The sequence below is a fragment of the Coturnix japonica genome, chromosome 2 (assembly GCF_001577835.2).
Source record: "Coturnix japonica isolate 7356 chromosome 2, Coturnix japonica 2.1, whole genome shotgun sequence".
Classification (NCBI taxonomy): domain Eukaryota; kingdom Metazoa; phylum Chordata; class Aves; order Galliformes; family Phasianidae; genus Coturnix; species Coturnix japonica.
The window spans coordinates 53836317-53861002 of record NC_029517.1 but is presented as its reverse complement, the minus strand read 5'-3'; the positions used below and the strand labels follow the sequence as shown (position 1 = coordinate 53861002).

Genomic DNA, 24686 nt, shown 5'->3' with positions numbered 1-24686 from the left:
AATAAAACCTCAGCTGAGATCTACTCCTTGGTATCAACACACATTTGCAGAACTCAATAGTTGTGTGACCAAGGCACTTCTGCCCTTGTAGGGTTGGCTGCAAAACGGAATGGCAGTGAGAAAGAGGCTGTATGAGGAGGCAAGAAAATCATCCCATAAATGATACTTTCTTCTTTCTAGACAACTCCAAACATGGCAATTCTGAATCTGTAGGGACTGTTTTCAATCACGCCTGACAATTTCGATTTCACAAATGATCTATTAACAGAGCGATGCAAATGAGAACAAAATGCTTTTCCACCAGAAGACAGAAAAATGCATTGAAATTTGGAATACTGGGAGCCATACAAGTCAGAATACACTGCAGCTTGAGATATCCTTTTCAGTCCACAGATTTCTTTGATGTTAAGTAAACCCAGAAATTTGTTGTACTGTCTTTGAATGAGATGTTACGATAAGAGAATGGGAGAGTCTCTATTCTCTTCTGGAAGAGATTTAGGTATGTTTATCCATACAAGCCCTTTTCATTGAGAGGTTACAGGCTGGCTTCCAGCCACACCATTTTCTTTTCCCTGAGAATGAAAAGGCTAAGACATGCCTGAATTTCCCTGTCATTCCATACTGTAACTATGCCCTTAGATAATACACAGTTCAAGCTAAGTTCTACAAACAAGTTTATGAAACCAACAGCAATTTGGAAAGGCAAGCAAAGGTAGCAAGGGCAGACTGAATTCTTTCCGAAAATAAGACTTCTTCCCTCTCTTCATATATGTCCCTTCACACCTCTAATTCTAGGATGAAAGAAAAAATATGCTGTGCGGCACAACAGAAGATCAGTCAGCAAAACCGTGGTGCTAAGGATTCATGTTTTGCAGGAGGTTTTACTTTGAACCAGCTGTTTCCTGGTTGTGTGAACTTAGTATCTATGGATATCTTTAATGGTATCTGAAATGAATCCTATTTTTGCATCTCTGATGTTCCACAATGCAGAGCAAAGAGCTATAAAATGGGTCAATCAACAGATGCACTTCAAAAACACACTCTGAGCTGAATTAAAATGCCAATGGGAAATAGCCACTGAAAGCTCTAGACACTCGCTCAGACTTTATGCAGTATCAGGCCTACAGAACGCAGGGAAAAGTAATCTTTTTCTAATTCCTGCTCACTGAAGACTTCCTTTCCTTTAAACCACACCACTGAAACATAAATAAACTGCCTATACTTTAAGGTTTGGGCAGGTACAGATATTTTACCTATAGCACATCCCGACTTGCAGAACAATGCAGTTTGAGGCTTTAGTTTTGTTAGCACCCATTAAGTATAAATTATGGTACTAAAGTAATTTTTCCATAGGCCAAGAAGTAAAATACAGGAGCAAAGCAAGCTGTCCAAAGACAGTAAGCTCCACTGATTTGGAACAGCATGAACACCTGCAGTCTACCTTGCAGTCCTTCTGTGGAGTAAGATGCTACTGACTTGAATACCAAACCAAGATAGACTCAATAGCTTGTCTTTGCATTACAGAAACACAAACCTAAAAAAACAAACAGATCTTGTACATTAAAATAACTTGTTTTGTCTTCTTTTCACTACACCACACAAGCACTTTGTGCACACACTACTACAGTTATTTTTGGCAAAGGTCACATCAAGATGGCAATCTGATTCAGCGACTTCCTCAAATTGCAGGCACCTGGAAGTTGTTTATATCTTCCATGGCTGACATCTAGAATTTTCTTAACTTTGGAAACAGGCTACACAGATATGAATTTTCATGCCGCAAAAATAGAAAGGAAGCCACCATCTCTCTTATGAGAAAGCCACAATTGAAATTGTTCCCAACGGAAAAACTATAATCATGAAAGTATTTTTCCCTCATTTTAATTTTCAATTTCAGTCAGCAAGCAAAATGGACATGTTAGACTAGACCATTAAAAAGTCAGTCTCTTCTTTATGAAAACATAACAGGTCACATTATACACAGTGTTTTCCTCACAACTGAGACAAGTGTTTATTTCCTTTTTAACAGCCTTCACTTAATTTACTTACTCTTTTCGTGATTTGTAGAGCTCCAGACATTTCAGCAGCATGGTAAACCAGTGAATAACTTTAACAAAAATAATTGTCAATTTTTTCTAACTGCATATAAGCTCTTATAATTTTGATGCAATCCTTGCCACTTCTGACAAAAGATCAGGTATGAAAACAAGAGCAGGTTCAGAAATACGTATAGTTGCAGGATGACTTTGCAAAGGAAGTCCCCAAAGTTATCTATCCCTGTTAATTATCATTTCGGGACAGACATCGATTATCTGTACAAATACAAAAAGGACAGTGCAGCTTTTGAATAGCAGCAGCGAAGAAAATAAGCCATTATTGATTCGTGTGTTTGCCAAACATTTTCACCCACTCATAACAAGGAGAGTTTAAGAGGACTTTCACTACATAGTTAGGAATAACACAGCAAGCCTCTCCAGCTCATAAAAGGAAAGTCAGAACACAAGCCAGACACAGAATTCTCACAAACACTGATTCACAGCTCCAGTCAAACTCAAAGTCAAGTATGAAATGAGCAATTCAGTCATCCAATAAGCCAAGAAGGGGAAAGAGAGGGCAATTATGTCACTGTTTAACAGAGCACCATTTAAAGTATTCCTTCTGATTCAGCACCAACCCTTGTGATCACTATTCTTGGCCTACCATCAATGAATTTAATTATACAATTATTGAAAAAACATAGTTCTCTCCCTTCCTTGCTTGCCCACAGTGAGTCCAGTACAAGTCACAGAAATTAGTCAGAAAGAAAGCGTATACTAGACACCTCAGATTTTCCTTTTGAAGTTCATGTCAACAAGTGCATGGATATTAGCTTGAGAACTACTGAAAATTAGGTGTTTCCTTTAATTGAGCAAGGAAAGCCTAACCTTCTATATACTGACCGACTTTATGCAAGAGGCTGTGAAAGCTGACACCAAGTTTCTTAGCAGCCCTTGTTTACTTGGCTGAGATTCATCTAGATTAACTGGCAGCAGTGTGTTGGTATCCAAGTCACCTAGCACAGTCAGGCCTGGTTGTTCCTTCTTCCTCTACCCCTGAGATCCCACAGGCAAACTGATCTTCAGCCCCTCCCAAGTTCTGCCTTCTTTTAACCCTTGCATATCTGATCTGCTTTAACAACCCTTCTACCCCACAGCCAATGCCTACTTAACTCTTCTTTTTTTGTTAACTGAAACAGCTGCACCAATCGCTCAGTACAGATGCTATGGTAATAAGCACAATGTTCCTACAACTCAAGCTGATTAGCCGCATTTTAAAGACCATGTTCTTAAAACAGGAAGGAATTCAGTACAAAGCAAAGAACAGGATGTTGAAACCATATTGTTCTACCACTGACACATTTGTTAGTGGTTGTGTAATGAGATGCCCTCTTCCCTTGGTGTCAACTTCAGGTTCTCCCTTCTGCACTTAGGAGCTAGAACATAGAACAAGACAGCAGCAAGAAGACTACAGCCGTCCTCTCTCAACTTGGGTCATCTTCAACAAAGTATTTCCTTATATTTATTGTTACAAAGGAAAAATAAGGAGCAACATTCAATACTAACAATACTTCCTTAAATGTAATAAGGATATACCACGTTTTCTAATTGTTTCAGAAAGCTTTTGAGAGAGACAATGTTCTTTTTAATGCCTCAGCGTCACTACCAGTCCCAAGAGGCAATTAATTTTGGATCCTGACGCCCTCCTGTACCAACTATAACAACTACACATTAAGCAAAGGACTTCCTTCATCAAAGGACATGAATTTAATTGAGGCTATAATCAGACAAGTCTCTGAAAGCTTAAGGGAAAGACAGAGATGCAGTGTCTAAAAAGGTTTTAAGAACACACATATGACCTCTTTCTCCTCAGGAATTCAAGTTGCATAGCCTACATTCAACTCTTTCTTCAACATCTAGCAGCCAGAAGATGAAGAAGGAAAAAAGTACAGTGCTATCAGACACCATTCCTCAGCAAAACTTAATTAATAATCATTTTTAACTTCAGAAGCAACTACAACCTACAGATCACAGCACATTCACAGGGAGAACCACCAGCAGTGCAAAGGAAACGAGTATTTATTTCAAGTTTTACATTTAAGGTTGGCCTCAGAAGAGCATGATGCTGTTTAGAACTGTGCATTGTTTGCTGTAAACTACTGGTCTTACAGATTTGTTTCTTTTTATCAGCATGGCTCTACAGGTACAGCATTTTCCAGTACATTTTTTTTTTTTTTTTTTAATTTTTTTCCCCAGGTAAAAACACGATTCTCTTATCCTTCCATTAACCATTTTTTTCCACTTCTACCATTACAGGATTCCAGCAAAAATCACCCCTTTAGCAATGCTAATTATGAAGGTAAAATAAATAAATAAATAAATTAGGCCACTAATACAATTAATACATAGCTAACTCTATAAAAACTATGTTATTAATTAAGAGCCATTTTCAAGCTATCAGCCAATTAGTAATTCCATAGACTTGACAGTCAAGTTCCTCCGTCAGCTGAAAATAAAAATCGCACCTTGACATTTCATCTTTAAGATACGGAGCAAAAATATCTTTAATGGACTCAGAAGTCTGTCTAAGACACAAAAGCAGGATATCCAGTAGTAACATCATACATGGCTCCTTAAATTAAAGGCAGCGAACAAAACACATGGACTGAAATTTGTTTCTTTATGATGATTTATTTCCCATTTTAGAAACGTGAATGCTGTTTATGTGAGACAATCTTCACAGATAATATCTACTTCAGTAGTTGCGATCTGAAAAAAATAGCTCAGCCACATTCAGCTGCTGTGCTAACCTGAAGCCAGTTATAAACATTTTAAATATCACATGGAATGACAATTCTAATTACATGCTGCAGGATTAGATCCAAGATCGCTGTCAAAGCAACTTCTCAGAATGTTAACTTTGAAATTACTGTTAGCCCAGGGAGTAAACTCAAGTTAACTCTTTTTTCTCCAGTCAGCTTCAATTATTCAGCTATTTGAACTGTCCTTTTTGGATACTAATCTTTGTATTAACAAAGTCAGCTTTTCCTTTAATGTTCTGTACTAGAAGGCAATAATCAAAAATCAAGGAGACTTAGATGACCTTTTATAGGTTCAGTTCAAGGTAGTATATGCTCCGTACGTCACACTTCTTCACCAAGAGCTTTTGACCATAGTCCATTTTTCACTAGGATCCATACGTTTTTGATGCAGGAGAGTTTGATTAACTTGCTTAAGCAGGCTGACTGAGGACACTGTCAGCAGAACATTTAGTTACTGCCCACACTTTCAAGCATTTCTCTAATTAAAAGATGTGATTAATAATCTCACCCGAACACAACAAGATAATTACTTAGAGATAAGGTTCAGCTTATCTTCTGAGATAAGCATATCTTTTTAATACATCCACTTTTGCACTCTTGGCAAATCAGAGTCCACACCGAGGGAACTGACTACAAAGATGTTGATATGCCTGGGTTCTTTCCGAATCTGAGACTGTGCTACCAACATATTCCTGGAACAACTGCACTGCTCTTTCCACAAAGGCCCAATAGCACATTTCTACTTTTGAGCAACAGAAATTTGGAGAATAATGATATGGAAAAAGGAATTTTTTAAAAAAATGTTATACAAGTTAAATTTAACTAATTCTTGTGTTACATTACCAAGGCCTATTAAGGCCTTCTATCAAAATTTTCCTTTCCTGTTTCTTGTATTTTCTTCAGAATATGAAGAAATGCTAGGCCTATCTAGGCCATGGCCTATTAACAGCTTTTCTCTCTTATTTTAGCACATTATCACTGTAATAAAAACACATGAACAATAGTAGCAGGGGTTGGACCTGATCTCTGGAGGTCCCTTCCAACCCCTACCATTCTGTGATCCTGGGAAGTACTGCTGCCTTCTCAAAGATCAATTCTCACATCAGTGAGATCTCAGCATATTTTGTCAGAATCAAGATAAGGACACCATTGCTTATTCTCTGAAGCTCTACTTCAATTACTGGATGCTCAACAGTCTGTACCAAAGACCTACTCAATGATTAGAAATTGATCAATGAATTCCCAGTGTCAACAAATGTTTTGCTCATTTCTCCCTCTTTTTCTTTACAGTATCAATGGTATAACAAATCTAAACTTGGTCTTGAACTCTGACATAATTCTTCAAACATGCTTCAAAAGGAGTGAACATTTAGATGAGAAACACACCACATTAACAATATTTAGGTTGGCAAAGACTTTCAGTATTATTAAGGCCAACCATCAACCATGTCTTATCAAGTTCCATCAATTAACTGCCCTTCTCTCTGATTCTTCTCTGGGCAGCTCATTCAAACACAACTATTTCATGCTTGTTTTTAATGTAGATAATAATATTGTCCTTATGTTATGCATTGTTCAAATGCTAAAAGAACCAACCTCCAACACAAAGATTTTGAAGCCAATGAATACAGAAGTTATAACTAATATTTCCAGATACTTCCCTTCACTATCCAACTTCACTATGGAGATACAGCATCATATCTCTGATAACAATCTTCCTAGCCCCTTTTCAACAAAGAATCCAATTTAATGCACTAGTAAATTTAGCTTACTATGAAGAAGCATATATATATATATATATATATATATATGTTATATATATAATATATAGTCAATTCCTGTTTCACCATACAGTAGGAACACAGCTTTTACATAGCACATAATTCTTGTCTATCCAAAAGGAAGGCATCCCTTCATCTGCATTAGTTCCTTCTTCAGAGGTTACATGACAGTTCAGTTCAGAAAGTTTCTTATTAAAGCAGCAATTTTTCTGCTTATATTTGGACAACCAAAAACCCACAAGTGTAGTAACTTAGGTCATTCATCAGTATGTATACCCACTTAAAGCCCTTCAGCATCATCTGCTCTTCCAGAGAGGGTTTTACACATGAAGCTTAGTCTACCATGCTGTGGAAAACCAAATGCAGTTTATGCCTTTTAGGTCTAATTATATGCAAGCTTAAGAAAGAATAATTAGCATGTGCTTCCTTTCTATTTTATTTATTTATTTATTTATTTTACATTCAACATTTTAGATCTTCCCTCACTTAGTTTTAACAAATGTAGCATAATCTAATGCTCAAGGAAGAGAAATCAGACCAAGGGTTTTTTTTGAATAAGCTAGCAAACTTAATGGTTTGCTCCCAGCTTCCCATTGAAGTACTAGCATTGATAGTTTTCTTTCCTGTAATCAACACCTCTGTTTAATAAACCAGTTAACACATCCACTCTGTTTAATACTGTATAGTCAATTAATGCATTCCTATTCCCAAAATAGTTCCGCTAACTCAGATGTAACATGATAACACTGTGTATTCTGCTAAAATCAGTGTCATCTACTGTCATCCACTAAGGCATATAATGAAAACTTTACATAGACCCTAAACAATGACTTAATTGAGTTAGAACCAGAAGCAGTCACAGAAAGCACTCAAAAACTAGGCAATACAGCACAAAGGCTGTCTGTGCAACCTTGATTAAATGTAGCACACACGCTTTAACACTCAAAGCATGCAACAGTTTTCCATATGACCTCCTACTTATCTCTGTATGCATAATGGACCTCCTATGGACATGAACACTGATGCCTACAGATTGAGCTCATCATCTGCCAGACTTCTGTCTTATTTATTGAGCAAACAAAACAAAAGAAGTGATAGTATACACTAGGACAACAGTTAAGATAGTTAAGACAGTAAAAAGCCACTCTGGAAAAGGATGACTATCCCTTGTCAAATCTTCCCCACAGTTAAGCAAGTCTTATTAAAACAGAACTCAAACCAGTTAGTTCTGTCCCCACCTCTGTAGGTCTGTAGCTAGAATGCAAGCCAGAACACAAAGTATCAGTAAAGGAAGTAAGTGGGAGTGAATTTCCCATGCCAAGTACTGGAAGACATTGCACAAGAAAACAAACCCTGAGAAGGATACTATGTTGCTTGTTTGTGAACACATACACACAAAAAAACATCACAAATCTTTTTCCTCTGCTATATCTACACAAAAGCTACATCATATGCATAACTGAGCTCAAGCTGCTCAGACAACTAAAAAGCCGTCCATTAAGCATTCTGCCTTAACACTGAGGTATGTTCATCCTTAATGTTCAAACATCATATCAATCAAACATAAGACTCTACAACTTCCTTTTCACTTCCAAAATACCACCTACAAAATTATCAAGAGCAGTATCTACTTGTTCTTTGATTTTCTTCTTGTTGCTTCAGTGGACACGAACTGCAAGGTAAGCCCTGGCTCAAATTCCAAGTCATAAATTTGCCTACAAGCAAAAACGTTGCTCATTAAGCTTGCAGCTCAGCTAACCAACCCATCTTTCAAACAAGTTTTCACAGCTTCAAGTTCAGAACAGTGGGTTAGCACAACGAGAGCAGCAACACGGACATCCATTTCAAAACCATGTTACAAAAATGAGCATTTGTAATACTATATGACAATGTATTTCATAAATACAAAGTTTAAACTGACTTACTGTAGCTTTGTTGTAAGTAGTCAGGTCATTTTTCTACAAACTGTTTACATCTTTAACAGATAAATTGCTACTTGGAACATATACTATTTTAGTTATCAAAGACAGAAAATTCATCCAAAACAACCCTGAGAAAACATTCCTAAGCTCCTCTGGAACACCAAACAAAACCAAAACAAAAACAAACAAGATTGTAACTATTAATACATCTGTCAAGTAAACATTCTTCCCTAAGCGATATCTTAAGAAACGGGAAGATACTAAATAAAATCTAACCTGCCATACCTAGGGGGGCAGGGTGGAGTGGAAACAGTTGCTGCTCTAAGTTGTACATCATTATGCTATCATTTTTATCCATAAATTTCCACTACTTTCACTTCATGAGTAAACTATTTTAATAGTAACACTTCTTCTCCCACAAAGTACCAGTACCCCCAAAAATGTAGCATTTCTTCTCCAGAGAGAAAGACAGCTTATCTTGATTTTGACAGCACTACCATAATCAACTAAGGAAAGTAATCCGGATGGTTCTTTGCATATGAAGAGCTTTTACAGCATCCTCTTCCATTATGCAAATTTTAAACACTCTGAACTAGAATGTTTTCCCTTAACCGCTATGGAGACTTGATGGCATTTTTATTATTTTTATTGTTTTTTAACATCAGAGTCAGAGGCAAATTTACTTCCTTTGTAGAAGCTGGTGCAAAAACATTATTCCCTTTTTTAACCTCACAGATATTAGCCCTATTTAACTACTAGCTTAAATGTTTTGTCCAGTGAAGCCCAGAGATATCGTTTCTAGTGTGCACCTCATTAAAAAATAAAAAAATAAAAAAAAATTAAAAAAAAAGTTTAATCCACTTTTCTAGAAGTTCACTGAGCTATAGCAATAATCAAGAGGAGATCAAACTCCCAGCACTGTCACCCATTTAAGCCACTTCAAAACCATCTCAAGAGGTTTGACTCAAGTCCTTATCCGAGGTTGTCCACTATAACGTTTAACATAAGAAAAAACAGGAAAGGGTTATACTACTCAGTTATGTAAGTCCCAAAGGTACAAATTTAGATTTATATTTAGTTCTTCAATTCCCATCCAGAGTTCAGCCCAGTAAACTGATCTATTTTTATCTTTTGACTCTTTTGGACATTTCCTTCCTTCATCTGTGTAAATGCGTCACAGCTTCTCAAATGTTTCCCTTTGGCTAGGGAAGGATGCATTTGATTCCAAGCTCAAGAAAAAGTTAACACACATGCTGAGTGGTTATTGTTATCAGAGTTGCACCTTTATTTAGAGTTAAGGACAGGCAAATTTGACTGCAATCCCTGCAAACCTTGCAGCATCCAACAAAATATGCCATTCCTTTTGCACCGCCAGATAACAGAATGTAATGGCTATACTCACCAAGCTGTATTTTATATATTTTTATCAATTTCTTATAAGCAGGCTTGACTTAGCTCTAGCAACATGGTAATTCAACAGATAAGCAGTAGAATTTTCCCATAATGGAATCAGAAATAAAGTTCAGGTTTGCAACTTCTTGCTCAGCTACTCAGACAAGTAAATCAGTCAAGCAAGTGTTCTTGTTTACCTTTCAAAAGCAGCCTTCTACTCTGGAGAAACTGGCCTTTTGATATACATACATACATTTGGATACCCCATCCCTGGAGGCATTCAAGGCCACATTGGATGGAGCCCTGGGCAGCCTAGTCTGGTATTAAATGTGGAAGTTGATGGTACTGTCTGCAGCAGGGAGGTTGAAGATTCAACATCCTTGAGGTCCCTTCCAACCCAGCCCATTCTGTGATACACAGATTTTTTAATAAAGCATTAAGAAACCAATCATCAAGTTACTAGGTAAGCTATTATGGCTCAGTTAGTCTTTCCATGTGAAGATTTGTCAGTTCTCAACAAATTTGTTTGGCTTGCCTTTGTCATCATCCTTAGAGAGGCCCACCTCACAAAATCCCCTGACACAGTTCAACAATGCACAGCACTGATTTGCTTTCTGAACTTCGCATGCCAGGAGAAGTTCCAAGTCCAACTATCCCTACCTGTGGAAAACAGCTACCTGAGGAGCACATAACGTGACATTAAAAGATGTAAAGCAAGAGCATAAGTTAAATCTACTGCTGTAATCATCCCAGTTCCACTGATTAAGGACCAATCTGATAAGTAAAAGGCAACCAAAATGGACTTCCTGTCTGGTTTGACATCAGTTGAAGAAAAAAAAAAAAAAAAGTTAGGGACAATGCTCAGATACTGAGGCCTGCAGCTAACATTGCTCCCCAAGGGTCAGTACTAGGTCTGGTCTTGTTCAACATCTTCATCAATGACCTGAATGAAGGGATAGAATGCACTCTCAGCAGGTCTGATAATGATACAAAGCTGGGAGGAGTGGCTGACACTCCAGAAGGTTGTGCTGCCTTCCAGCAAGACCTCAACGCGTTGGAGAACTGAACAACAAAAAACCTGACTAAGTTCAACATGAGCAAGTGTAGAGTCTTACACTTGGAGAGGAATAATTACATGCAGCAGTACAGGTTAGGGGCTGACCTGCTGGAGATGAGCTCTGCAGCTGGGGGTCCTGGTGGACAACAGGTTGGCCATGAGCCAGCAGTGCGTTCCTGTGGCCAAGAAGACCAAGGGTGTACTAAGAAAAACATGGCCAGCAGATTAAGGGAGGTTATTTCTCCCTTCTACTCTGCTCTGGTGAAGCCACATCTGCAGTACTGTATCCAGTTCTGGGCTTCCCATTTCAAAAAAGACAGAGAGCTTCTAGAGAGAGTCCAGTGGAGGGCCACAAAGATTGTGAGGGGCCTGGAGCTTCTCCCTTATAAGGAAAAGCTCAAAGACACAAGGCTGTTCAGCCTGGAGAAGACCAATAGGGGATCAGGAAATATTAACAATGGTCATGAATATTCAACAGGCAGCAGTCGAGTGGGTGGGGCCAGGCTCTTTTCGCAGCTGCCCAGTAACAGAATGAAGGGCCAACGGGCACGCACAGGAGCGCTGAAAGTTCCACACTGATGTGAAGACAAAATTCCTTACTGTGAAGGTGTTGGAGCGGTAGAACAGAGTCCAGAGAGGTTAAGAAGTCTCCTTCTCTGGAGATACTCAAGTCCTGACTGAATGACTCCCTATGTAATCTACCTTAGGGAACCTTCCTTTAGAAGGGGGTTGAACCAGACGATCTCCAAAGGGCTCTTCCAACCCCTATGATCCTTTGATATTAAAGCTTTATTTTTTCAAAAACAAACAAATAAACAAAAAAAACGTGTCTGCTCAGACTTTTTTGCAGAGAAATCACACTCCATTTTATTTCTGTAATGCAAAAGTAGGAGGCTTCATAAACAAGGGGTTTGTCATAATCTTAAGTTTGACCTTCACTGCACCATAAACTACCAGCTTACACATAGAATAGAACCATCCACAGTCAACTTACATTTTGATTCGTGCAGCCATGCTGGCAGCTTTCTACATTTTTTCCCGTGTTTTCAACTGTAGATACTCATTTCTCTAATTCCAGAAGAATTACAAAAGGCCATGACATTTTAAACCTCAACCTAAATTTTAAGAAGAGGGTGGAGTATTCTTATATTCTCAGAAAATGATATAATTGTTGCCTTCAACACATTCAGAAGTTGGTAGCATGAAAAACATTTGGAAAATAAAGACCTGACTACCTTAATGCTCCACTAGAAAATTCTATCCAATAGCACAGAGCCAAGTCTACACAATGGCTACAGCACAGCTCATTGTATAGTTTAAGAGGTTAGCTAAGTAACATTTAGTGTTTAAATAGTCCATCTATTCTAACCCAACTCTTGTGACGTTCCTTACGTATTCTCCTATCATTCTTGATGCATCCTTCCTTTACTATCTCAGCCAAATTTTAAGACATGCCACTTCATTTCATCCAAACACTTAACATCTGTTTTGGCTTGGGACACAAGCAGTCTCTAAGACTACAACATCAGATACTTTTATTTTTTTCAGGAAATCTCTGCAACAACTCTTGTTGTTTGACAGGCCCAAAGAAATTTATATATATATAATCTATATATATATAGATTGTCAGCTATATGACAATCACAAACCTCAGGGAAAACCTCTGACTAGATATCTTGACAAAGAACCTCATGAGGCTGAAGGTTTTATTGATGCACAGAAATGTGGAAATTTCTTTTAAAAAAATAAATAAGAAGTTTTATAGTTTAATTTGCTCTTCTAAACAAGAAGTGAGGTATGAACTCCACAGTAGGTATGTAACACCTTCATAAGAGCCACACTGGCTACAGTGTACTTCCCTGTTCATTTTCAGCACTAAAGAAATCTCACTACAACCCCAGACCCCAGGTTTTCAATTGCTAAACAGTTCAGTACAAATCTAACTACAAAAAGCATTGTTGGCTGTTCACATAGTCTGCAGACACTTTGATGTTAACTATTATCTCTCACATACGTACTATTATCTCTCACATACTTTGCTGTACTAGGACAGCAAAGAAACAAGCGTAATTAAGCTCTGGACATTTTCATTGCAGAATAGAACAAGCACACCATTTGTCACAATAGTGATGTTAGGCGCCTACTGCCCAGAATACTTTCCCCAACTTCTTGTTAAAAGATTCATCATACAAATTCAGTTTTTAAGGTACACAGAACACTATTTGCCGGCAAACACACAGGCATACATCCATCTATATATCCCTATAAAATCTGGGAAAACAAACCTTCCCAGATCTGAGCCTCACATCCTGACCATTGCATAAACTGGTAAATATTAACTTGACTCCTACACAGAATCGTAGGAATTGAGCGCTCTGTTGAAATACTTCCACAGAAAATATACCAGACAAAAAAATCCATTTGTGTGTTTTGAGAGCTGGAAACCCACAGTTAGCTTTCTATCATTTTCATCTTGCTTTCGAAGCATCTTTGATCTTGAAAGGCACAATGGTTTTTCAGGAATTTTCTTACCTCCCTGCAAAGGGCTTTTTTTCCTCCTTAGGAGGGAGAGAAAAAAAATAAAATAAAACAACAACAACAAAAGACACAAAGAACAAGTACCACAAAGCAGTAATACTAATCTCAGTTCTTCAGTAAGGTCCAGGTTACAAACATCACGTTCAAAGCACCAGCAAGATGCACAAGTCAGCATTGCTCACTAGGAAAACCTGTTTGACATTTGCAGTGCCTTTTTTAAAAACAACAAGGGCTACTGCCACTTATGCATGGTATTAATAATGACATAAGTTGAAGAAACAAATTTGACTAAATGTTTTGAGAAAACTCCATTCAACAACCACGGAAACCAGTCCCATTTTTTAAACAAATGCCCAAAGACAATTAAGTCATCTCCTCCTCCTCCATGCAACCACAAGCAGCTGGGATCTGCTGCTCCAGTTTCAGATGAAGAAGAGCCAATAGAAGGGGCTCTGTATCCTTACAGCTGAGCATACAAGGCATTTGGTGAGACCCTGCAGATACAACTCATTAATGACCCTCATCTTTGTGTAACAATATACCAATCTATTCTAGAGACCAAAACTGAGGCTCTCACCTATTGTAGTGTTTACTGCTAAAAGCACTTGAGTTGTTCCTTGTCATTTCAATTCCTCCTCCTCACTACTTGGTAAGTGATCTGTTTTCTCAAAACAGCAGTATCCTTCCTGAAGGAACATGACTCAGCTTTGCAGATCATGCCTATTACTTCACCAGTAATCTACTTTTTGATTTCACTGCACCAAGAAAAAACGTGAAGTTTCTTCTCCAGATCAAACATATTTCTTTATGAGGAAAAGCAATTAGATGTAATTATTTTAGTGAATAGTTTCAAAGTAGCTTACTGTGACCTTCATTTTTTATTTTGATCAATAGCCCTTTCATTAAATAATTATTTTTTTGCTGGTTTCTCACAACATCAGGAAGGAAAAACAGTTTGCTTTGTTCTCATTAAAATCATCACTCAGTTTCAAAAGAATACCACCTCATCCCCCCCAGTGCACTTCCAAAGTTTGTGTCTCTCCCATTTTAACACCTCTGACCACAAACAGCTATTTCACAGTGATCTCATCTCCTTCCTCAAGCTGTGGGGAAAAAAACAGTGCAGTTTCATCTTGATTCAAGTTTACATCTAAACAGGCCTATTTGCTGACATTAGAATTCTCTTCTTAACTGAAAAACAGCAGATTGATAGTAATGGTAATAGTAATCTTTACATTGGAGTAGAGATAGTTTTTCTTACCCTTGTTTATATTTTATTTACTTACATGATCATTTTACATTGAAAAGCATTTGGGAGCCATTTGAAATTACAGTTGGAAGTTTCATACTTGTTTCTGTAGAACATTTAGCTGGGGAGAAAGCATTTCTTTAATAAAAGTTTACCAGCCACCTTGTATACACAGTGATGGAGCTATGTAATTAGAGAAAGTCTTAGCACCAACTGTCTTTCTAATTCTGCCAGCTCCTTTCTAAGTGCATGTATTCTGAGCACATTGGTGCTTTATGACTCCTCAAACGTACACCTCTCAAGAAAGGGCCTGGCTTTTCTCTAGCTCCCATTTACCTTCCACCTCAAACATGTATTTAGTTCATCAACTGCCAGCTATCACAGATGTTATAAGTAATTCCATTCCCGCTTAGAAATGTTCATGACTTCTGACTCTTTCACACACAATCTACTAACCCTCAGTATCCCAACAAGTTCGACCGTTCCATACCAAACAAAGCTGCAGAACAGCTGCTGCATTTCACACAGAAATGCTCTGTCCTCCTTTCCAGGAAACGTCAACCCAACACCACCATTCCCAGGCTAACATCTCCACTGTATTGTTTCTGTAGTTATTTAAGTCCTGCACACAATGGATCAGCAACTATCAAATTGTGACATTTCTATTTCTCTTTCCCAAAACAGCCCTCCAACCATCTCATTAAAATGGATGCTGCTGGAATTGGACTCAAAACTTCACAAGACGGCCTACTTCATTTTCAGCTTGGATCAACCAGGACTAATGGCAGTAACACTGCTTTGCTTTAACCTTCTCAACGGCCAACAAAATTCAGAGGACAAAATAACAGATTCTTGGAAAACAGAACTGACTTCCCTCTTAGCTTATACTGTCTGCATGCCTCACCACTTCTTAAATCCCCCAAATAAAACCCCAGCACCTGAAAGCCACTAGGCCATGAATGAATACTTACTTGCAAAGGACAGCCTGGAGATGCCCTGTGGGGTACCACCAAGGTTGCCTGCCAATGCTTGGCTTTTAGTTTTGCTATTTGATGTCTTTAATAGATGTTTGTTGCTACTCTGTAGCTAGTGCAGGTGCCATGCCAAGTAACCCACACTACCACAGCTATGACTACATTCACTGTAACTTAGTTGCTACATACAAGCAGGAGATTGACGAACATTCTTAGAAAGGCACTACCTGAACTTTATACATTGCATGCTCTGCTCCATGAATTTAAGCTGAAAACTGGGCTTTTTCCATTTGATGCCTAGCGTACAAACCATTTTGCCCATGATCTGAAAGGTAGTGTACTTTTGAATAGCAGTACTCATGAAGAAGTTTCCTGCCTTTTAATAGCCTGCATGCTTTTTCTTCTCCATAAAAATCTTTCTCTTTTCTTTCCGTCTCCCTAGAAGACTTTCTGCTTTGGTAGCATTTTTAATAGTATCTACTACAGACAGTCAACATTCTCAGCCACTATCACAACCAGTGTAAAGCAAACAAGATAAAAGTGTATAAAACAAGGTGACCAGGAAGAAACAAAACACACTTCCTGCCTTTAATTTGAAATCCTACATTTCTGAATAAATTGTTTCTGTTTTATCTTTACATTACCATTGAAGCACTGTTCAGGAAAACTAAGAAAGCCACAAAATTATTATTTAAGAGGAAAAAATAAATCAATTATATATACTTTTATGATAGTCATTAATATTTCCTATATGGTTGCACCTAATCAAGCTACTATCTGCCTAGACTGCAATAGGCAGACTTGGTTGAACTTGAACTTCAGGCAGATTACTCAAAGTCCCTCAAGCCACTAGTACTTGCAGAAGACTTCAGCTCCATGTCTATAATCACCCTAGATTTCTGCATCCTATTTTCCTAAAATATTCATGCAAGCATTTTAGCATCTACATATACCTCAATGCTAAAGTGAATCACAGAATCATAGAATTGCTCAGCTTGGAAAAGACCTCAAAGATCATCAAGTCCAACCGCAGCCTAACCATAGTACCCTAACTCTAACAACCCTCTGCTAAATCATATCTCTGAGCAAGCTTACATTAAAAAGCACGTGAAGGAAGCATGAAGTGTACAACGTTAGAGCAGGTGTTTTTCTAAATGACTCTGGCAACTACCTTCATTTTTGGCTTCCATTCAGGGAGTGGTGGCACACAGATGCTGCATTTGGGATGCTGTTCTCCAGATCCACTCCACTTTCATAATCCCCCTCCTGATGAAGGGCTGCTGCCAGCAGTGGAAATTCATTTCTACACAGAAATTCTTCCACCTTTGTGTTTTCTCTGATCAAGTTTTCAATGATGTTTGACAGTTATATTCGGATGTTAGCTGGCTAAGTTTGTGTACTAATTCATCCTACTGCCAAGACTTCCAGTGTCTTATTCTTCCTTTGTTTTTCAGACATTTCTGTCTTTGCATGAAGTTCCTGCCCCTTAGTCAAAATGTAAATGTTGCTGCTCCTGGAAATGTGATAAGTGTTGTAATAAATGATGCTAACATTCAGAACCTTCTCAGCAGCTTCAAAAACTGCTCTGTCTGTTCATACATGACTGAAGTTACAGCACAGGTTGCTGAAGGCACTCAGTTTATTGTACAGGAAATAATTAATCCACTATCATTGCAAAACTGCAATGAGTTATCAGTCGGTAACTTGTTTGTGTTCCCACTGAGACTTATCACAGTCATTTATGGAGGTACTTGCTATATCACCTAACCAAGAGTTGAATTAGATGTTTGTAAGCCTTCTTCTCTGCATCCTTTGGTATACAGAGATATCTCCACCATTCTACTAGGATAAATTTAACTGTAAATCTATATCTCATTTACTTAGCCAAGACAATAGGTAATATATATATATTTAATATAAATAATATATAAAATTTATATAATAATAATATATTTAATATATATAATAATATAAAATAAATGAATAAAAAGTTCGTTATTTATGCTTAAAGGAAGAATTAACTTCAATTAGCAAAAACAGTTTGGAGGATGATGTTAAAATAGCCTGATTAACAGGCAGCCCTAATTTGTACATTCCAAAGGTGCTGGTTGATGGGGGCACCACCTTCCCAAGGCATTAAGGACCTGAAGCCATACGGACACAATGATTTAAAAACAGCAGTGAAAAAGAACTCATACCTCCTCCTGCACGCTCACTGCCTTGGAAGCCATGCCTTGATGACAGACCCCCAACTCTGCTTTGTACATATATTTCCTGGAAGCATGCTCACGTGCCAGCTGTTTTCAGCCCTTCAGAATACGCATGATTTTAAGTTGAATATTAGAATACATTGTGAAACGTTTTCTCTCTATACTTTGATGCAGAATAGATCCTGTACACCTAACACATGAATCAGCAACCAACTACAGACCCTTAGTCTGCACTACCCATTAGAATGTTAGAAGTTCTGTAACACAGAATAATAAAACCAAAACAAAGTTTTACTGTAAGAGATTTTATTAATCAAGTCACACAAGTGTACTTTTTAATAAGATGCTTGTCTATACATCTTCAGCTCAAAACTATCCTGTCAGCTTACACTGTTATCTCTAATCTCTAGCTTATGCATAGGACAGAAAGGCACTTCCTACAGTTTTCTCAGTCAGGACATAATCACTTCACTTGGCACCAACTCTGTCTCTTAGCAGTTTTACTCTCAGTCCTGCTACAAAGAAGTTGTCAGATCTAACAAGGCATCCTTGTCTTTTCAGCTTCAATTAATAAGATTTAGATAACAGACAACAGAAAGTAAGCTGCCCTTAGGTTTTCTATCTGCAACATACTTAACTTACTCAGAGTGAGTTTGCATTTACATAACCAAAGCAAGAGCTGGAAATGTATACGTTTCAAGTGAACACAGACACTGTTCAATATCCTACTGAAACACCTTTCACAGAATCACAGAATGACCCAGGTTGGAAGGGACCTCAAGGATCATGTAGTTCCAACCCCCCTGCCTGGCAGGGCCACCAAACATACACCTTTACTAGATCAGGTTGCCCAGGGCCCCGTCCAACCTGGTCTTGAACACCTCCAAGGACGGGGCATCCACAACCTCCCTGGGCAGCCTGTTCCAGGGCCTAACCACTCTCCTAGTGAAGAACTTCCCCCTAACATCCAACCTAAATCTTCCCTCTTTTAACTTTTTTTTTTAACCTTTCACACACTGAAACTTCATTCATCAAGCTCTTTTAATTCTACTTCACGCTCAGTCTTACAAAAGGAAAGGAGGAAAGCCAGCCATCCCCCTGGCAGCACAACTGAGCAGTGTACTAACCTGAGATTACAGCTGATTGTTCAGGCATTGTGGGTTTGGGGTTGTTTTTTTTTCATCCTAGAGAACACTGTAACATTTTTACTCTTTTTTTTCTTCCTTTTAAATAACTGCACCAGCTTTGCTGACATAATGTTACAAGTGACAGGAAAAAGGAAGCATTTGTCATTGTAAATGCTGTCAAGAGAAAAAAATATTTTGTACGCTCCCACGTACAGCAAACTAGGTCTTATGCTTGTTCATTGATTGCTGCGTCCATTGTGTGGCAATGAAATAAAAAGAATTGCACCTCCTGCCCAAACAAAAGGGAACACCCAGATCTCATAACGGGCCCTTTTCATATGGAAGAGCAAATGACAGAGAGATGCGGAGTTTAATGAGCTCTTCTTAGTACCAAACATCCACTGAAATGCCGGAACGTTTCCCAGTGTATGCCACAGCCCAGCTCCACACGTACATACAAAAATGAGAATCCCAATGGTTACATATGCTCTAAGAGTTCTTCAGTAAGCATCGGACACGTCTTTTTACACCGCTTTAAGACTTTCTGCAGCTGCAAGACCAAGCTCTGTGCAACTTCCCTAGGATAAGAAACTATCAGCATAAGAAACCATCCCCGCACCTTTGACAAGCTCATCGAGTCTGTGTCATCCCCCTGCCCACACACAGACGCCTATTAATACAGCCGGCAGGGTCGCCCAGAACTGCAGGATTACTACACAACACGTACCCATCTGTAACTACACACACGTCTACTATACGGGTCCATCGCTTTGCTTTCAACGTCATCTTTCCGAGAACGACAAAGATCGCTCCTTCCCCCTCGACCAACAATGAGCTCCCTCCACACTCGACGCTGCTCTGCCCAACCGGGCCCCCGGGGAACCGCAGAGCTTTCCGAGGGCGCTCAGCCCTCCGCCCGAACCCCGAGTCCCGTTCGGGGATCCCTGCTGCGATCGCACGTCCTCCTTCATCCTCCTTCAAGCGAGCGGCGCTGATTGCGCATCCCACTTCCGTCACGGACTTCCCTTAAAAACCCACATTAACGCGGCTTTTATTATTCTCATTACTATTACAGCCGTCATCTTTATTTTCACACGCCGAGGTGGCGATCCCCCCCATCTCTCGGCCGGTGAGTCTGCATTTTCCCCTCACGCCGCTCCTTTTTAGGCAGCCGAACGCAGCCAGAGCCCGGCCCGGCCCTCCCGCCCCGCCCGGGGGGTGCCCGGGGGGCTCGGAGCCGCCATTACCGGGGACGCCGTGCGGGCAGCCCCCTCCTTCCCTGCCTCCCTCAGGCCGGCTGCGTGCCGGGCCGAGCACGGAGCGAGGCGGCGGCCTCCATGTTTGATCCCGGCGGCCTGTCAACGGCCGGGCGCAGCGGGAGGGCCTCCCCGGGGCGCGGGCACGGAGCCCCGGAGCCGCTCGTTCCGTTCCCCCCCTCCCGCCGCCTTTCAAAGCCGCGTCACCTCCCTCTCGCCCGAAGCCCGCAGCCCTGCGGCACGCCGCCGCCTCGCCCCCCCCACACCGATTTTCCTTTCCCCCCCTCGGGAGCCGGGGCTGCCCCGGGCCTCGGTCCCGGCTCCCGTTGCGGGCCGGCAGCCGCACCTGTCACCGGCGGCACCGCCTCGGGGCAGCGCCCGGCCCCGCGGGCAGCCCGCGGGATGCGGGGCCCCACGCGGCCGCCACCTGGGCGCCACGGGGCACCTGACAAAGCCGCTCTCCCCCCGCCGCCGCCCCGCTCACCGGATCGAAAGAACGCCGCGATGTCCGCCGAGTCCTTGGCCGCCTCTTCGGCCCCTTCTCCCCCTCCGCTGCCGGCCGTGCTGGCCGCGGCCGTGGTGGCGGTGGTGGCGGCGCTGCTCATGGCTGCGGCGTGCGGCGGCGCTTCCTCCGGCTGAGACCCGGCGCCGCCGCCCCCGCCGCCCCGCTCCCTTGCGCGGCCGCCGCCGCCTTCACCTCGGAGCGGGCGCGGCTCTCAGGGCGGCAGCCGGAGCGGTGCGGGCGAGCGATGCGCGGCGGGGGCGGCAGCCGGCGGCAGCAGGGACATGAAGGTATGCGCGGAATGGCAGCGCCGGGAGCGCCCACCCCCCGCAGCCACCTAGGAGGCGGCGTGTGCATGCAGCGAGCCGGGGCGGGCGGGCGGGCGGCAGCCGGAGCGCAGACAATTGCGGGAGGAGGAGGAGGAGGACGGCATGGGGAGGGCCGGCAGTCAGCACAGCGCGGAGTCGGGGGGAGGAGAAAGGGATGCTCCCAGCCTCTTTTTTTTCCCCCCCTCTCCGAGTGGCTGCGCTAACCACGGCCGGACCGGTGGCCGCAGCAGCTGCCGTCCTCCATCTTGCCTGGGAGGGGAACCGGGAGAGGAAACGCGACCCCGCCCGAGGAACAAGGGCGGCGGGGGTAGAGCGGGGGGGAAGCTCGGGAATCTCCGGCTGCGTCCGGCGTCGGTCGGGAGGGGGCGGCACCGCGGCCGTGATCCCGCCGAGGCCGCTCCCTATTGGCTGCGGCAGAGCGGGGGGTGCGGGGTCCGTGCCGGCGGTCGCCGAGATTCGGGCGGGGTCTGGGGGTTGGATTATGTCATTCCTTTATTTTTAGCCGCTTTCGGCTTCCCACTCCTCGCGCAGCGCCTGCTGCAGGAGCGTGGTTGTGGGCAATTCCAGTTGAGGGCCGTAGGAGACGGCTGTTAGGGATAGGAGCCACGCGGGGAGCTCTTACGGCTCTCACGGTTCGGAAGGGAACGGGGAATGCGGTTTGGATGGGGCCCTGGGCAGCCTGGACCACAGCAGGGTGTTGGAGATGATCATCTCTGAGGTCCGCTCCTACCTAAGGCATTCTTTGATTCGATGAAGTCATTCTCAAATAACAAATCTACTGTAACGATTTCTTTCTTTTTTCTCTTTTTTTTTTTTCTTTTTTTCAAATAACAAATCTACTGTAACGATTTCTTTCTTTTTTCTCTTTTTTTTTTTTCTTTTTTAGTTATGTCAATGAAGCATCAAAATATCTTCTATCGTGGACAAGTCAAATGAACACGAAGAAAGCGAACAGCTTGTGATAGGAAATGCGATTGGATGCCTGGTTAAAGCATGTCCTGGTGCAACACTGGAAAAGGCTGCCCAGGGAAGTGGTGGAGTCTCCTTCTCTGGAGATATTCAAGTCCCAACTGGACGCCTACCTGTGTGACATGGTGTAGGGAACCTGCTTTGGCAGGGGGGTTGGACTCGATGATCTCTAGAGGTCCCTTCCAACCCCTACAATTCTGTGATTCTGTGAACAGTGGTTCTTCTGTTGCACTGCCACCGTTATCTAAAGGAGAGGTTGGAGGGATAATGCTAAAGAGGGCTGCTAAGCACCTTCAGAAAGTAATAAAGCTGAAGAATAGCTCTCAAATGCTTGTAGTAAATTGTAGGAAACATGGCTACATCCAGTTGAAAATCATATGGCTTCAAGAATTAGATTCCTGAGCCTTTGCAAGTGTTAAAAGCAAAAGTAACTTCAAGAGATAATGTGGCTTTGTTAGTTTATCACAGTCAGGTGATGTGGAAGATGTTTTTCCAAGGTTTGTGTTAAGCTGAGGTTGTACAGCTTGCTGAAAAGCTTCTGTGCAACCACCCTTGCCCTAATTTCTCCTACAGAGATGAGATTAGTTTGACTGAAAAGAGTTTTTTTAATGTTTTTCTTTCAGGCAATGGGCACAGGAAAATGTTTCAAATTAGCATCCCGCTGGCAGAAGCGGTTGCAACGTGAATTCCTTTCTAGCTGGCCTAGCAGCAGCCACCAAGCAGAAACCAACTGGAATAAATGCTTCTGCTCCTGAGCAAACCAGAAGCAGACCTGAGAGCAGGAATTAGATGATATTCTGCACCAGCACAGAATAAACTGCATGAGAACCATTTAGTGCATTGATTGATATCAAGCGGTTGCAGTTTACTTCTTTTACCTGCCCTAGAGGCAGTCCTTATGGAGAAACCTTCAACAACCAAACACATCCATAACCTTTGCAGTATTCAAAAGGACTGTAGCAATAGTTGGGTTCACGCTTACATTCATGATACAACATTTTCTGAAGATTAAATTAAATGGTTATGATAGGAAAACAATGTTCTGGTTGAGATACTAAACATTTGTGATTACGTATGGATATCATGCACAAGGTATTAATACTGTGACTTTAAGGAATCATGTTTCTTACTCCAGTTTATCTTGATAACTTTAGGTTTAAAACTTCCCAGGAAGGTGAGGGGAGAGTATGAATTGTCTATGTAAAGAACATTGCATATGGAAGAGTTGTGTGAGTTTGCATACTTTGGAAGCTTGGTATTAGAGAACAACCTTGTTCTCCACCCTCAGCTCCAACTTTGTTTCTCAGTTTTTGTCAGTCCATATTTGATTTTGCACCAATTACAGCAATAAACTCAATAGAAGAAAAGTACACTTGTAAAATAAAATATTTTAAGGGTACCATGACCTGCTAAATATCAATATTGCTAAGACTGAGAGACTTTTTTTTTTTTTAATTGCCTACCAGGATTTTTTAAATCTAAATAAGTTGAAATAATCTCTATTTTGTGAATGTACGCACATATATAAAGGCATTTGATTTCATAGAAGTAAATTTTTCCGAAAGATTTATACCTGAGAAAGACGAAAGCTGTAAAATGTGTATTGTTTCATTTGTATGTCCTTTATTTTTCATGTGTGGTGTCTTACTTGGGTTGAACGGTCATTCTAAAACCATTATGTCAGTGCACAAATATCTTTATTCCAGGCAAAGAGATCTCTTGTGAAGAAAGAAGCATGCACAGTATCCAGACCAAGAAGTGCCACTATGTCACCATGTTTATCCTTAATGGAATATTCAAGCTGGATGTTGCTCAGGTTCTTTTCCTTCACAATTTGCTGTCTGCTTCATGAAGATAAAGATTGCCTGATTTTTCTATTTCTAAGACAAATAAAGAAGCGCAACAGCTTGATTTTAAGTCACTGTTATTTGCAAGCTTTCAAGAGAGTTTACGTAAACTAGGAACTCCTTCATTTGAATGAGCATCAGACAGGAGATAACTCTGATCTGTCTGTGTGGATGATCACAGTTGTCTTATTGCTCAGAATCAAAAGCCTTCAATTATGGGAAGGAAAAAAGACTCAACAGTGTAGTTGAGTTTACAGTGTAGTTCACTTCTCACAGTTGTTTACAAGTTTTATGGCCAACTTTGATTTTACAAACTAAAACATAGACTGTGACAGTGTAAGGCCAAGAGTTCCACATGGATGTTTTAAAGGAATATATATGTGAACTTCCCCTCAACCTAGCCAGCCTGTACGAACTGCTTCTTACCAATATTATTTTTCTGTAGCAGTCTTTTTGCAGGTTCCAAATTAATCTATAATGCAGAAGTGCTTGTGAAAACTAGTAAAGAATGCCCTACCAGTTACTGTTGTGCTTTTGGGATGACAAGGCTTCTTTCAAGTTTGTAACAGTTAAGGAAAGCAACTAAAGTTATTAATGTGTAGCACCTCCAAGTTGCTATCTGGATTCTTATCTACATTGCGCTTGAGTCATAGAAACATTTGTCAACTTCAAATT

At 40.9% G+C, this 24686-nt stretch overlaps 1 protein-coding gene and 1 long non-coding RNA gene across 5 annotated transcripts in view; one reads left to right on the top strand and one right to left on the bottom strand.

Moving 5' to 3' along the window:
• The window catches only part of TRIO (trio Rho guanine nucleotide exchange factor), a 221479-nt gene extending 200280 nt beyond the window's left edge, over positions 1-21199 (bottom strand). Inside the window, exon 1 of the mRNA XM_015854391.2 lies at positions 20849-21199. Coding sequence (XP_015709877.1) covers positions 20849-20969 — 121 coding nt within the window. The 5' untranslated portion in view covers positions 20970-21199. The remainder of the gene's footprint in view (positions 1-20848) is intronic.
• Positions 19132-24075, top strand: LOC107309517. 4 transcript variants are annotated; one of them, XR_001553211.2, is made up of 2 exons: positions 19132-20237; positions 22082-24075. It is a non-coding gene; the product is annotated as an uncharacterized LOC107309517 (long non-coding RNA). The 4 variants fall into 4 exon arrangements; XR_001553214.1 differs by lacking the exon at positions 19132-20237 and adding an exon at positions 21092-21156; XR_001553212.2 differs by lacking the exon at positions 19132-20237 and adding an exon at positions 21228-21502.
• The last annotated feature ends 611 nt before the right edge of the window (positions 24076-24686 follow it).